Below are 15,291 nucleotides of genomic sequence, written 5' to 3'. Positions count from 1 at the left end.
TGCGTTACCTTTTCTTTCCAACTGGTACTAAATTTATGATCGTGATTAACCAAGGTGGGCCGAAGGATAACTCATCCACTCAAGTGGGTTCCTTTAATTAATGATTAAAGTATTATACATTACTAATGGTCGGCCATCTAAAGGAGCTTTTCCCTCCACTTGAAACCGACAATTTTTATCTCCTAAACATTTAAGTTTATCATGCTGCTGCTACACGTGTTTATTTTTCTATTATTCGAATGCTATCACCACTAAATTATCTTTCTGCTACTACTACAACGATGGAGTATGATGATGATGATTTTCACTGTGTTAATGAATAAGGAATGAGGTAGAACGAGGCAACGATATAGATAATTCATTGATGGGTAATTAAACTGTGAAGATGCGATGAAAATAATGATGCTAACCAACTTCTGGTTTATGCCCAATCCTTGCTTTTGTCTGTTTTCAATTAAACCTAAATTCCACAACGAACAGAATATGATGACCGAAACCCTTTTAATTTTGTTTAGGTTTAAGCGGTTCGTAAATGTAACTGGATCATAAAACCAATTATTGAAGTGGGTCGAGATTTTTTTTTTAGTTGGGCTGTTAGGTTTGTGTGTTCCGGTGGGCCGTAATCAATGTTAATTAATCATGAAGATGAAGAAGATGATACGGCTATTCTCTGTTGGTGATATACGTGATGATGATAATAAAGAAGTATGATTAGGATACGTGATTGAGATTTTATGTGAGGTAATAATAATATAGACGATGATCGAGCAGCTTCAATGAGTGATGACGACGGGCGAAAGCAATGAAGATGATGTATTAGGAGTAAAGGCGATGATAGTAATAAGAGATGATTTACAACGAATAATAATAAATGATAATCGTTAATATAGTTAGTTAAGGTTAGGATTTTATGAGGATTATGATTATGATTGAACTGTAAAAGTTTGATTAAAATTAATGAAGAGGATGATGAATAGAAACAGAAAGGAACGAATTAAATATATTTGGGTTAGGAGATATAACAGAAAAACGGAATTGGAGGAATGGTTGTTGTGTTGTTTGTTAAGCAAGAGGTCTCGGGTTCGAGTCTGGGCTGGAGCAAATAGTTTCTTTTTCGCCTTTGAGGTAGTTATTATTATTATTATTATTATTATTATTATTATTATTATTATTATTATTAAGGTTATTATTAGTAGTATTATTATGATTAAAATCATTATTACTATCATTATTATTATTGTCACTATTTTAGTATTAAAGATATTACTTTAATAAATAAAGTACATTTATGTAAAAATATATTATACATCTATATTAATATTAAATACTATTTTGTTTTAATAAAATGTTATTAAAATTAAGTCACAAATAATATATAAATATATTTTAAATCAAATCACATATATATATATATATATATATATATATATATATATATATATATATATATATAGTAAATATTAATACATAACTAAATATATATAAATTGTTTGATTACGATTATATGTATTAATATACATAAATGATATAGGTTCGTGAATCCGAGGCCAACCTTGCATTGTTCAGTTCAGTCGTATGCATATTTTTACTACAAAATATCGTATAGTGAGTTTCATTCGCCCTTTTTACTCTTTACATTTTTGGCCTGAGAATACATGCAAATGCTTTATTAACTGTTTTACAATATTTATATGTGTGAGTTTCATTTGCTCCCTTTTACTCTTTACATTTTTGGGCTGAGAATACATGCAAATGCTTTATTAACTGTTTTTACAATATTTATATGTGTGAGTTTCATTAATCCCTTTTTAAATGCTTTTGCTATATATTTTTGGGACTGAGAATACATTCACTATTTTTATAACTGTTTTATGAAATAGACACAAGTACGTGAAACTACATTATATGGTTGAATTATCGAAATCGAATATGCCCCTTTTTATTGAGTCTGGTAATCTAAGAATTAGGGAACAGACACCCTAATTGACGTTAACTCTAAAGATAGATCTATCGGGCCCAACAAGCCCCATCCAAAGTACCTAATGCTTTAGTACTTCAAAATTTATATCATGTCCGAAGGAGGATCCCGGAATGATGGGGATATTCTTATATGTATATTGTGAATGTCGGTTACCAGGTGTTCAATCCATATGAATGATATTTTTGTCTCTATGTATGGGACGTATGTTTATGAGAAATGGAAATATGAAATCTTGTGGTCTATTAAAATGATGGAAATGATTATTTATGATAAACTAATGAACTCACCAACCTTTTGGTTGATACTTTAAAGCATGTTTATTCTCTGGTACGAAAGAAATCTTCCGCTGCTCATTTGCTCATTTTAGGGATATTATTTGGAGTCATTCATGACGTATTTCAAAAGATGTTGCATTGGAGTCGTTGAGTTCATCAAGATTAATATTAAATCAATTATAGTTAGGTATATTATGAAATGGTATGCATGCCGTCAACTTTCGATGTAATGAAATATTGTCTTTTCAAAAACGAATACAATGTTTGTAAAATGTAGCATATAGAGGTCAAGTACCTCGCGATGTAATCAACTATTGTGAATCATTTATAATCGATACGGACTTCATCCGAATGGATTAGGACGAGTCCTTTCACATCCTGTGAATCTGTATCTGATTCCGATCCAGACTCAGAACTTGTGCTATCAGAATAAGAATTAATCTTTTCAGAATCAGCATCATAACCTACTAAGCTACCGGCATTTGAAGTACCAGCACCGTTACCAGTCAAACCATTATCATTACCAGCATTTCCTTCTTTACCCTTATCTAAACCTACAGCAACACTCTCATCTTCTTTCTTGATACAAGTACCAGCATTAAGATCTAAACCCAGATTTTCATCATCCGAAGATTCAGAGGACACATCTGACAGATCCTTAGTTTTATGAAATTTATCTGATAAATGCCTTCGAATCCTTACTTTAAGAGCATACCTCATCATATCTTCAGCTCTCTGCAACTTTGCTTCACATTTGCAAACGTAGCATTTGCACTCATTATCCTTACCAATGCAACCATCCATCTCTCTCGTAATCTTTTCCTGCTTAATTTCCTCTTCAGTCTTGCCAACAAACACCACATTAGCTTTTTTAGTCTCGGCAGGAATTGACCAATCGCAAACTTCATTAGCATAAGTAGTTGTCAAAGCCTTAGATTAACCATCTATTGTGGTATCCTTTGAAATCTCCTTAATCGGGAGAGTATACCTGCGGTTGGCTTCAATATTTGTATTATGGAATGGGTTATGAAAACCAGTCTTTGCCGGCCTTATGAAAGTCCTCTTGAAGTGACCAAGTTAATCATAGTTGTGACATTTAACCTTTGACATTTCAAAACCAAACTTAGTGTGCCTGTTAATGCTCAAAGTCTTTTGACCAGTTCTTCTTAGATACTTTCTCGCTCTTCTAACATCGCTCCCCATTTCCCACAAAATATCCGTTCTTTCCAGTTCATCCTCATCAATATTATCATAGTCTTCATTTTCTAGATGACCATTCACAACCTGTTCACTGATCATGTCATTGTAAGAATTAACTACCAAGGCAGAAAGTGCCATATCTTCCTGAATCAGCTCTAGAGGCCGTTTCTTAATGTTCTCAGTCTTTAAAACAGGTGTTTATGCCTGTTGAACGTCTGAAATGTCCACCAACTGACTCAACAGAGCTGGACTTTGTGGTGGTGGTTAGTAGTATCTAGTCGGAACCGGTTGTGCCGAAGACTGTGAGACATTGCACGAAATATACGCAGTTTGAAATGGAGCATGAACAATCAAGGAAGAAGTACCAGTCTCAACTCCCGTATATACTAAAGGATGTTGTGCGGTTCCAAGGCGTTTCCTCTTAGCTTCAATTTGTACATCCTTTTCCATAAGCTTAGAGGTAAAAGTTGATAATGTCAAGGGGCGAGCTGAATTGGCTGCCCTGTTCTGAATCAGTTCAATAATCGCCATTGCTCTGGAAGTCCTTCCTTCAAAACCTTAATAGCTTTAGCATCAGTAATTTCAATCCCATAATCAGTGAGTTAAGACATAAGATGACGATATCTTGACAATTTCTGTTCCAAATTCTCAGTAGGAAGAGCATCAAACGAGCTCCACTAATTTTTCAACACCTTACCTTTCGTTGCATGGTGAGTTTCAATACCCTCAGTAGCCGATTGAAGAGCAAACCAAAGAGTATAAGATGTTTTATTTCTAACCTTAAATTGATGAAAGATTTCCTTGGACAAGGCCTGACTCAATTGTGCATAACACTTTCACTCTAAGTTATACTGTTCTCTCTCAGCAGGGCCAAACTGTGACGTTTCTTTATTCTCACCATCCGAGCCTACGGGCCAAATAAACTCAGCTTTGATAAATTCCCACAATTTAGAGTCTATCGCATTCAAGTAGATCATGAACCTACTTTTCCAGTCCATAAATTCCTTAAGTTTTTCAAGTTTAGGCACTTTGTTCGAGGTTCCCGATTCATTTTCAGCAATTAACAGTTTATGAATTCCGAGTGTTAATGCATAAGCACCTTCATTAACAGCTGCTTGATTAGTGCCAGACATCTTTTAATAGTTTAAATAAGAATTAAACAAAAATTAAGATTTTGTATTAGAAGACACACGGTCGAGTGTCTCAGTCGACCGGTCGAGTGTCTCAGTCGACCGGTCGAGTGTCTCAGTCGACCGGTCGAGTGTCTAAAAACAAATGGGCAGCACTTCGTTACAATCAATTTAAATGGTATTACTACACACACGGTCGATTGTCTCACTCCCACGGTCGAGTGTCTCTACTCACACGGTCCAGTGTCTATACACACGACTGAATGTCTATTGAAAAACTCAAAAGGTTTGGTAAAACTCACACGGTCGAGTGTTCTACTCACACGGTCGGTCATCCTACTCACTCGGTCGATTATCAAGACTCACACGGCCGAGTGTGTTCTTGACAATAGTAGTTCTAAAACTTGGGTTTTCTGGGGAAAAAACGATTTTGCGATCAATTTTTGACGAAAATGACTAAACCAAAACATTAGGACGTTTGCCAAAACTACTGGTAACACAATTAGACATAAAAACCAAATACGATAACGTAAAAAACACCACGAATCAATTGAAAAACGAATTAAACCAAAAAACCACAACTTTTGACTCAAAAACCCGACTAAAACAAGCGATCCAGAAACTCCAGCTCTGATACCACTTTGTAGACGTTGTTTCTAAGGATCTTAGGTCGCTTGTAATCCGATCTAGTTGCGGAAAATACTAGAATGAATGTAAATCGAATATTGGATCGTATCGGTGTCGAATTAGTCGAACCTAGGGTTGAATCTAGATTAGCACGACTCATAAACGATGGTATTCGGTGGTATTTGGTATTGGGATCGACTGGGACACAAAACAAACGAATTAGGGTTATTAGGATGTGTAACCTCGTAATGGAGGTTAAGACCCGTATATATACAACATCTCAGACACAGTCGGTCGACTATGTTAGACAGTCGGTCGACTGAGTGACACAGTCGGTTGAGTGTGTCAACATACTCGGTCGACTGTGTATGCAGTTTAACTATTGATATAAAATATTAAAGCGCGCACACACACATATAGCAAATCAATAGTCATAAAGTAAACGTTATTACATGACCAAATGTATTAAACGACAAATAACTAAGAACTATGGATTACATGCACCAACATGCATGCCACGTGAAAGTAAGATGGTATGATTATTGATCAACGTATTTGGAAACTACTATGTGTAAAACAAATATAACGAAACCGAATATGTGAAAGATGATCTAATACCTAAGTGGCCAAGTCCATAAAAGTATATTTTTATTGCATCTTAAGTTATATTTGTGTAGGAGTCTAGCGTTTACCTCATTGGATTTTAAATTTCGATTTATTTTATGAAGAGAAAAGCCAGAAGAATTGATTTGGTTGTTACCTCATGCTCAAGTTTGTTTAGAATCTGGAGTTGGTTCAGATTATTTTAGGAAATTAATCCTATTTATTTTAATTCAATGATTCTTATGATTATAATTTTTTAATTTAAGGGTTATTTTTTTATATGCCAGCTTTTAAATTTGTTCTAATATAGTTTTTCTTGAGTTGTAATCTCTTGAATCCATTAATTTGCTTGAAATTCAAAGGATCAATGAGAGCGCTACATGTGACGCGAAAATCACATGTGATTGAAAAAAAAATGTTTTTCAAAATTTTTTCTTTTTTCGAATTTTTTTTTTTACAATCACATGTGATTCTGCATGTCAATCACATGTGATTGTAAACCCAATCACATGTGATTATGTATGTCAAATCCAATCACATGTGATTGTACAATTCAGTCACATGTGATTATGCAGGTAACTCACATGTGATTGTATAAAAAAAATTGAAAATAAAATTTGGATTTTTTTTTTAATTTTCGAATTTTTTTTTCGAAAAAAGAAATTTTTGAATTTTTTTTTTTTTCCAATTACAAGTGATTTTCGCTTCACATGGCACGTTCTAATTAATCCCTTGAATCTCAACTTAATTTATGAATTTAAATAAATATTTCTTTGCTATAATAGTAAGAAAGGAAAGAGATTATAATGAGGGTTCTTTTTCATTAATAATTCTAAACAAATTTTAATTGGTTTCCACAAAAATTCACCCCATTAAATTGCTTTGATAATTTTAATATTGTTGTATAATAATGAGCTATATATATATATATATATATATATATATATATATATATATATATATATATATATATATATATATATATATATATATACACACTAGTAAAATGATCCGTGGGATCACGGGTTTGTTTAAACGAAACAGTCTAATAATATGTTTTAGGTATTAAGTGAACGTAAATGCTAAAGTCATTTAGTTTAATGACCCGTGAAACCACATAGTCCGATTAAAAAACCCGTCAGCTGAACATTTCATCAAATACCTAAAATGCATATTAAACAATTCACATCCAATCATAAAAGATTATATTAGTTGTCATTTTATTTAGAAGTGTAAATTAAAATATAAATTTAGAATTGATTTTCTTCTCTTAGCTTTTATACATTCTCTTACTCAATTCAAGATAATTAATTAAAATATTCAAAATTATTTAATTTTAATAATTAAAATAATTATTAATAAGATTTAACAATAATAATTAATTCATAAAATTTAATTTTATTCAAAATTATTTAGATTAATGACATCACCCACCATGCTTAGATTTTTTTCTTTTTCTTTTTGATTTTTTTAACAAAAGAATTATCCTAATAATGACATCGTCATTATAGGATTTTAATAGAAACTATATATATATATATATATATATATATATATATATATATATATATATACACACACACACACACACACACACACACACACACACGTAAATAAGATTTCTTGCACCGAATTGTTATTATTATTGTTATTTATATATTCTTTTTCTTTTTCGAACCAAGCCCTTTATTTCTTTTTTCGTCTGAACGTACTAGCTAGCAAAGCCGGGCTTACTCTTACCTCGTTGTTCACTTAGACCATTTCTTATGGAGCGTGATGGGTGTGTTATGATACCATCGTGCCACCATTACCCCCAATGCGGCATGATAGCTCCACATAAGCTTGGCGTGATGTTTCTATCACGGGTAAAAATATGTGCTTGAATGGATTTAAACCAATGAAAATTACATAAATGCTTTATTATTTAATTAATTAAATAAAAATAATAAAATAATCATATCACACTTCATCACCCCTTACCATTACAAACTTCATCACACCATCACACTGCCTTATCAGCACTATACCTCACAAAAACACTTCATCACACCTCATCACGCCATCACCACTATAAATGGTCTTAAGTTGACAAACAAATAGCAATTCAAAGATAAACAAATGGATGTATGTTCAAATAAATCAAAATAAAAATAAAAATTTTACTAGGAGAAGAAATGAAAATTCCTCTTTTGCTAATGTTATTCGTAGTTTTTTATTTGTTACAATTAATTAATAGTAATAGCTTTAGGGCTTATATGTTTTTTATCATTCACTTTTTGATTTTATTTATTACTTTTTTTGTTTCTTGCCTTTTACAGGTGCTCTTGTCAACTTTGTTAAATAGGTCTCCTTTTTTTGTTATATATTCTTTGTTATTGAATAAAGTAAAAATTAACCAACCATGGATGGCAGCTGATTGGTTAGAATTTGACCTCTCAGATCGAAATAAAGTATCGGAAGGTCTCAAATTGGAATCCGCTAAACAACATAAATCCCTTATGGCCAGTTGGCCACGAAGATTCAACCAACGATGACTTTAAATTGTTCGCAAAGCGCGTAGTCACCGTGTCTGTGCTCAGATTGCAAAGCGAATTAAAAAATTCAGATAAACACAAAAAGAAATGAAATCCTTGAAAGCCGCAAAATCAATTATATCTTGATACACATAATAAGCGGAACTTTATAAATTGTTCACATATGAATAAATTATAAATGTATAGATCACTGTTGCAAAACACCCCGTCTCGAGCCGTTGCGACGCCCTTTGCGACAGTTTGATGACTAGCCCCTCCCATCTCGAAGAAAACCGTCTAATATGACTGTCAACGGTCAACATTCGGGTCACAATTGAAAACAATCAGGTCAAAGTCTCTCAAAATTCGAAAAAGCTAGAAATGCTGTAAAATCGGTCAAATTTGTCATATTTTATTTTGAATTTTCTGTATTATATTAACAGTGATAGCGATTATTGGTACAAATTAGTCAATTAAAGTTTTTGGCTTTAGAATATGTACCGTATATACATTTATATACTTATATATTTAAAAGTCAACTTTGGTTAACGTCCGTCTCGACCCCGTCTCGACCTCGTCTCGAATGTTACGACCTTTTTAGGACCCGACCATCTCGATCCCGTCTCACGTCTTTTGCAACCTTGGTATAGATAGACTCTTGTTTATTTCTGATTTATGCTATATACGAATAAAACCTAATCACCTACTGCTTCTCACAATTTATTACCTTATATTTAACAACCAATTAAACAGCCCCTTTATATGCTTAGTTACATGTGTTATAGGTACATTTACAACGAATGTGAGACCAATGTTAACATCACCCGAGGTATCTTGAACGTGAGAAGCATTGTGCTACAACACTCGTGCAACATCTCAAGAAAAATCATCTTCGGTAGTAGATATTTTGGCCAAGGAAGTGAAAATGGTGGACCTGGATACGAAGAGATTGAGCATGTTGATTCATTTTTAACTGTTCATGCTTACGTTTATGCTTTTTGTGTGACTGATTACTTTCCATGGTTACGATGGATAACTGATTTTGATGGTCATGAGAAGATTATGAGAAGAAGTCTTCAAACCGCAAGAAAGTATCAAGATTCTTTGATCGATGAAAGACTTCAACAATGGAATGATGGTGTTAGGACAAAAGAAGAAGACTTGCTTGATGTTTTCATTAACCTTAAAAACCCAAAACTCACTTCAAATCAGATAAAAGCACAAATACTAGTATGATTATTTGCTATCTTTTTCGTGTATTACATAATATCTAAACACCTTACTATTTTTAACATATTTGTTACTTTTAATGTGTTCCAGGATTTAATGCTAGCAACATTTGATAACACTTCAAATGCTGTCGAATGGGCAATGGCGGAAATGATAAACCAGCCAAGGATTTTCAAGAAAGCGATTCAAGAGATTGATTCAGTTGTCGGAAAAGATAGATTGGTCCAAGAATTTGATACACCTAAACTTAATTATATCAAAGCGTGTTTGAGGGAGGCTTTCAGGCTACACCCTGTTGCCTCTTTTAACCTCCCTCATGTATCATCAGTTGACACCACAGTTGCAGGATACCTCATACCTAAAGGTAGCCATGTGTTACTGAGCCGGCGTGGCCTAGGAAGAAATTCTGATGTATGGAATGAGTCTATGACTTTTATTCCAGAGCGTCACATGAATGGGGATAATGAAGTTGTGTTAGCGGACCATGACCTTCACATGTTTTCGTTTAGCACAGGTCGGTGTGGGTGCCCAGGAGTCTTGCTCGGCACAACTATGACTGTAATGTTGATGGCTAGGCTTGTACAAGGGTTCACTTGGGAGTTGCCACCGAATGAACCACATGTTGACCTAAATGAGAACGTGCATAATTTATGGAAGGCTAAGCCGTTGTTCGCTTTAGCAAAGACTCGTTTGCCACGTCATCTATATCCCGCTTGTTGAAATACATGTACTTGCAATCTGTCTGATTTATAGCTTTTGTATATATTCACGAACCTTAGCTACTTCTGTTATGGTGTTATGGTAATGTAAATCATAACATTAGAATTTATTTATATCAAATAAAGGGCTCCAATAATCATATAGGAACTACAACTTTTAATGTCATTCGATTATTAATGCATCCTTTTATTGTCTATAATGTACATGTTAGAGATAATCGGCTTGTTGAAATAATGTCATTCGATCATATATGTTTTTTATCATTCACTTTTTGATTTTATTTTTTTTATTAATGCATCTTTTTATTTTGGCGTGAAAACGCTCGAAGAATTAATATATAACAATTATCGTACTTTTCGTGCGTATGTTGCTGTTTTAGATATTAGAGTTTAGATATTAGGGTTTAGATATTAGGGTTTATAGGGTTTAGATATTAGGGTTTAGAAATTTAAGGTTTAGGGTTTAGATTTAGGATTTAGATTGAGTTTTTAACACGAACGGTTTAGAGTTTAGAGTTTAGGGTTTTGGGTTTTGATTTTTGGGACTAAACCTAAAACACTAAACCCGAAACCCTAAACTCTAAATCGGGTTAAATTTTACTTCACAAATCATGAAGATGAAAAAACGTTGAAATTCTTCACGATCAATATTATTTTGAATGTTATTTTTGTCGATCGTTTTTCCGCCTACATAATAACATTCATCACGAAGTGTCTTCTTTAAATGTTCATATTTTCGTGTGATCTTGATGCCTGAAAATAAAAATTCCAAAAAAACGAAAAAAAAAATTGCTTCCCCCGTTTCCTCCCGATTGGTTACTTCTCCATTGATCCTGACCATATATATATATATATATATATATATATATATATATATATATATATATATGGGCAGGATCAATGGGGAAGTAACCAATCGGGGGGAAGGAAGAAAAAAAATTTCGTTTTTTAAAAAAACTTTGTTCACGAACATTATAGAATGGATGAAAATATGAACATATAAAAAAGACACTTCGTGATGAATGTTATTATTTTGCCGGGAAAACGATCGACAAAAATAAAACATTCAAGATAATATTGTTCATAAAGAATGTTAACGTTTTTTTTTTTTTTTTTTTTTTTTCATGTTTTGTGAAGTAAAATTGGATGTCAAATTAGGTATTTGCATAATTTGGACATCTCTCATATGCTGTATTAAGTAACAGCAGGTCTTGGTTTTTTAAAGATAGGGTTTAGGGTGTATTTTGGTTGAAGTGTAAGTTTTGACCCATTTCGTATAGATGTCAAAAATGACTCTTGGACCTACTTTTCGTACTTTTCAAATGAAAATGACTAAATTTTGATGAAAAATAATATTTGGGTTAAGAATTAGACCCAACAAGCTTCAAATTGATATAGGATATGTATGGGTTTTGTCGAGTACAAATGCGTTTTAAAGGGGTGGCAAAACTATACAATGAAGTGGTACACTTCTGTATAAAACAGCAATATAGCAGCTGTAGCACTTTGGTGAGAAGGGCAAGGGTGTTTTTATAAGTAAAGCTTTTACATGTTTATAATAAAACTTATATTTTCAAGTAGTGTTAGATCCTTCCAGACCTTAGATCCTTCCGGACCGTTGACCAAGCGAAAGATTTGGCTTGTTCCTGAGATATGATCCTGAATAAGTACAAGTATATGCATTGCTATCAGCTGCAACACTTGGTGATCAAGTCACAACTGATGTAAACAAAAAATGACCTTCTCTCATGGACATTTTGTCAATTGTTGCAATACGACGATTGGAAGAATCTTTCGCTTTTTACATATGACTATAAACAATTGTGTGTTTCATTGTAAGGGTATTTTCATTGATTAAGATCTGTAATTTTGTATATTAGAAGTTCTGCTTATGGTTTACATATAGTATGTCGATTTTGTTTAGGTTGCTTCACTCTTTTTACTCGATGATGAAGGCTCGAGATCAAATCCAGATATGGCAATTGAAGTGTCTGACCTTTTAAGTGTTGATCAATTGTTAGAATCAGTAAGTCTTCCTTCTTGATCAAAGCTAAACTGGGATAATACTTTTAATGAAATTGAAAAAGTGTGTATATTAGTTTACCTAATAATCATGTGTAGGTTATGAAATCGGCACAGCAAGTCAGTAGAATATCGATATGCAATGCACCTAACATGTCTTTTGAAATGAGCAATCATTTCAAGCAGAGGCAACAGTGGCATGTGAACGGAGTCCAATCGGTATGTTTCTTCTTCAAATGTTTAACTTTGTGCAAACTTGAATATGCATACATAAATGTAAATAACTTATATTGGTGTGATATACAAATATTAAATATTATACTTTCTCTGTCAAAAAGCTTAATAAAGTACTACAGTACTTATTAACTTCAAAATTTCACCTATAAAAAAGGTGGAATATATAAAAAAACTGCATACAGAAACAAAAAAAAAAAAAAAAAATTCAATATTTTAATAATTTTGTATTAGGTTTGAATGCATGAAGAATTCTTAACTTTTCTTCCTTTAGCACGCGGGCCAATCGTTTATGGAACAAAGTATAAAAATGGTGGAATATATAAAAAAATGCATAAAGGAAAAAAAGTCGATATTTTAAAATTGTATTAGGTTTGAATGATTCTTAACTTTTCTTGCTTTAGCAGGCGGGCCAATCGTTTATGGAACAAAGTACAGCTCCTACTACAAGTAAACGTGTTTCGAATGTTTCTTCATCATTTAGGTTACCTGCCAGCCCATACGATAACTTCTTAAGAGCAGCTCAAACTTAATATATATTGGAGATATATAGATATTATAGGTTTGAGCAATGTGAGTTCTTCTTTTCGACTCTTTTGATGAACATATTGTATTTGGCTTTCTTTCTTGAAGTTTATTGTAAGCCCTTGAGACTAACCAATAATAACAAGTCGGGTCTTATCCGTTTATAGATGTTACATTTAGCTTCTACAAAAGGCTATAATTAAAACCAATGGGATTAACTCATTGTAGTTCACTAGACAAACCCGCATATAGGTTTCAAGTTAAGACCACTATCTTGGTCAGATTGGGTATTGGATCAATATGGGTTAGGTTAAACAAGTCATGTTAGGTAAGGATGACAAACTATTTTCCTATCATCTTCAAGAATTTTACAAATAGTTGGTGCGTTGCAGTCTATCTAACTGTGAACATAAATTTAGAGGTTTTATGCAATTAAGCATTTAGAATACACTTCGGGTAGCTTTTCAACCCTTTTGACTATTTTCTTTGTACTTACGTAACTTTTTTAGTTATTAGAATTAGAATCATTTGACCTCTATAATTGACCCATTGTAAGTAAATTAGTCAAATTATCAATCTTATACATATTCTTGGAATACAGTAGCTCATAGATTGGTTTCACCATTGCCAATGCCAAGGGTATAGCTGTGAATTTGTCATCATATGTTGTTATTTTATTGAAGTAGATTAATAGAACTTAGTCACGGGTTAACATGAAAAGTTATACAGGATGGTGCAGATTCAGATGCTGTAATAGTTTCTTGGAGTAATCATAGGTCTAATGGTGTTATGGCTAGATATCAAGCCAATGGAATAGTTGTTGATGAGGTAGTCTTTTTATTTATTTATTTCATATATTTAAAAAACAATTTGTTTAGTGATCTTTTTTTTAGCTCACAAATAGGGAGTTCGATCAGTTGCAACTATCGAGAGTAAGGGATCATCTGGTAAGAAAATCATTTTTGTTTTCACCAAGATTGTACTGCTTCATCTCATATATTCATAATACAAGTTCTTTTTTTTCTTTTCTTTTTTGTAGTAGGTATGAGGGGTTAAAGTTGGAGAAACTCGTCATTTTTCCATGGACGGGAGGCTCATAACCTTGCAATAGATGTTTCTAAAAGCAACGTTGAAGATGAATTTTTTTCTTTTTTCTTAACCTTACATCTTAGAGAGGTGTTTGCATTTGATTTTTTTTCTTTTTTCTTAAGTTGTTTGGTAAAGTTTTTTAATTGACTTTGACTTGAGTGTGTGAAAATATACTATTCCAGCCGCTGATCATTTTCTGAAATGCACTCGGAACATGAAGCTGCGGCATTGGCTATTAAAAAATAGCTAGCTATTAGAATCATACTATACAATTGCTAGAAAAAAATCCAGGTTTCTATCCGTAAAGTAATTATGCATTTTTTTTTGTAAGCAATATTTTCGTTTTTAACTTTGGATTTAGCTAAATGAAATACACATTGACAAATTTTATGTCTATGTCAATAACATGACATCCTTGCTAACTCACGAATTAGTAAATATTATTAATGATCGAATGATGGCGTCGTTAGATGGTGATGAGAGGTCATATTCAAGTTCGGACAACATTTGTCTCGGAACGAGACTCACATTTTAACAGTGAGTTGTACACAACCGACTACCTAAACAACATCGACATTGGTGGTTTATCAAAGCATAATCTAAATGTAGATCAAGCAGGTGGTTTGTACAATGGTACTCGCTTACAAATAACTACACTTGCTAACAAAATGATAAAATCAAACATTTTAACAGGTACACACACGTTGGCACCACAACTGCAATTGAATCAAGCAGGTGGTTTGTGCCATGGTACTCGCTTACCATCTATGTATGAACTATAATTTATCAAAGTTTTACTAATGTACAAAAACATATTTTATTAATTTAACCACAACAGTATTTTTGACACTTTTCATATAATATTATTTTTTCATATATAAGTTTACCAATAATGTTTGCGGATGAGTCCCAGTGCAACGCACGGGCTTATAAATCTAGTATATATATATATATATATATATATATATATATATATATATATATATATATATATATATATATATATATATATATATATATATATATATATATATCGACACTATATCGTATATCGTGTATGTTGATAAGATGTCGGTTTGACTGCAATCTTTCATTTCTAATAACTATAATTAACATTAACATAGATATAATAATTCAATGGAA

At 32.6% G+C, this 15,291-nt stretch overlaps 1 protein-coding gene across 1 annotated transcript in view; it reads left to right on the top strand.

The window, feature by feature from the left end:
- The window catches only part of LOC139868597 (valine N-monooxygenase 1-like), a 45,258-nt gene extending 31,151 nt beyond the window's left edge, over positions 1-14,107 (top strand). The window contains exons 4-13 of the mRNA XM_071856932.1: positions 9,115-9,559; positions 9,650-10,274; positions 11,416-11,469; positions 11,971-12,002; positions 12,203-12,304; positions 12,400-12,519; positions 12,942-13,001; positions 13,789-13,887; positions 13,953-14,006; positions 14,102-14,107. Of these exons, the coding sequence (XP_071713033.1) occupies positions 9,115-9,559; positions 9,650-10,274; positions 11,416-11,469; positions 11,971-12,002; positions 12,203-12,304; positions 12,400-12,519; positions 12,942-13,001; positions 13,789-13,887; positions 13,953-14,006; positions 14,102-14,107 (1,597 nt within the window). The remainder of the gene's footprint in view (positions 1-9,114; positions 9,560-9,649; positions 10,275-11,415; positions 11,470-11,970; positions 12,003-12,202; positions 12,305-12,399; positions 12,520-12,941; positions 13,002-13,788; positions 13,888-13,952; positions 14,007-14,101) is intronic.
- The last annotated feature ends 1,184 nt before the right edge of the window (positions 14,108-15,291 follow it).

Source organism: Rutidosis leptorrhynchoides, chromosome 9, assembly GCF_046630445.1.
Source record: "Rutidosis leptorrhynchoides isolate AG116_Rl617_1_P2 chromosome 9, CSIRO_AGI_Rlap_v1, whole genome shotgun sequence".
NCBI classification, from domain to species: Eukaryota; Viridiplantae; Streptophyta; class Magnoliopsida; order Asterales; family Asteraceae; genus Rutidosis; species Rutidosis leptorrhynchoides.
This window is presented reverse-complemented; position numbering and strand designations above follow the sequence as displayed.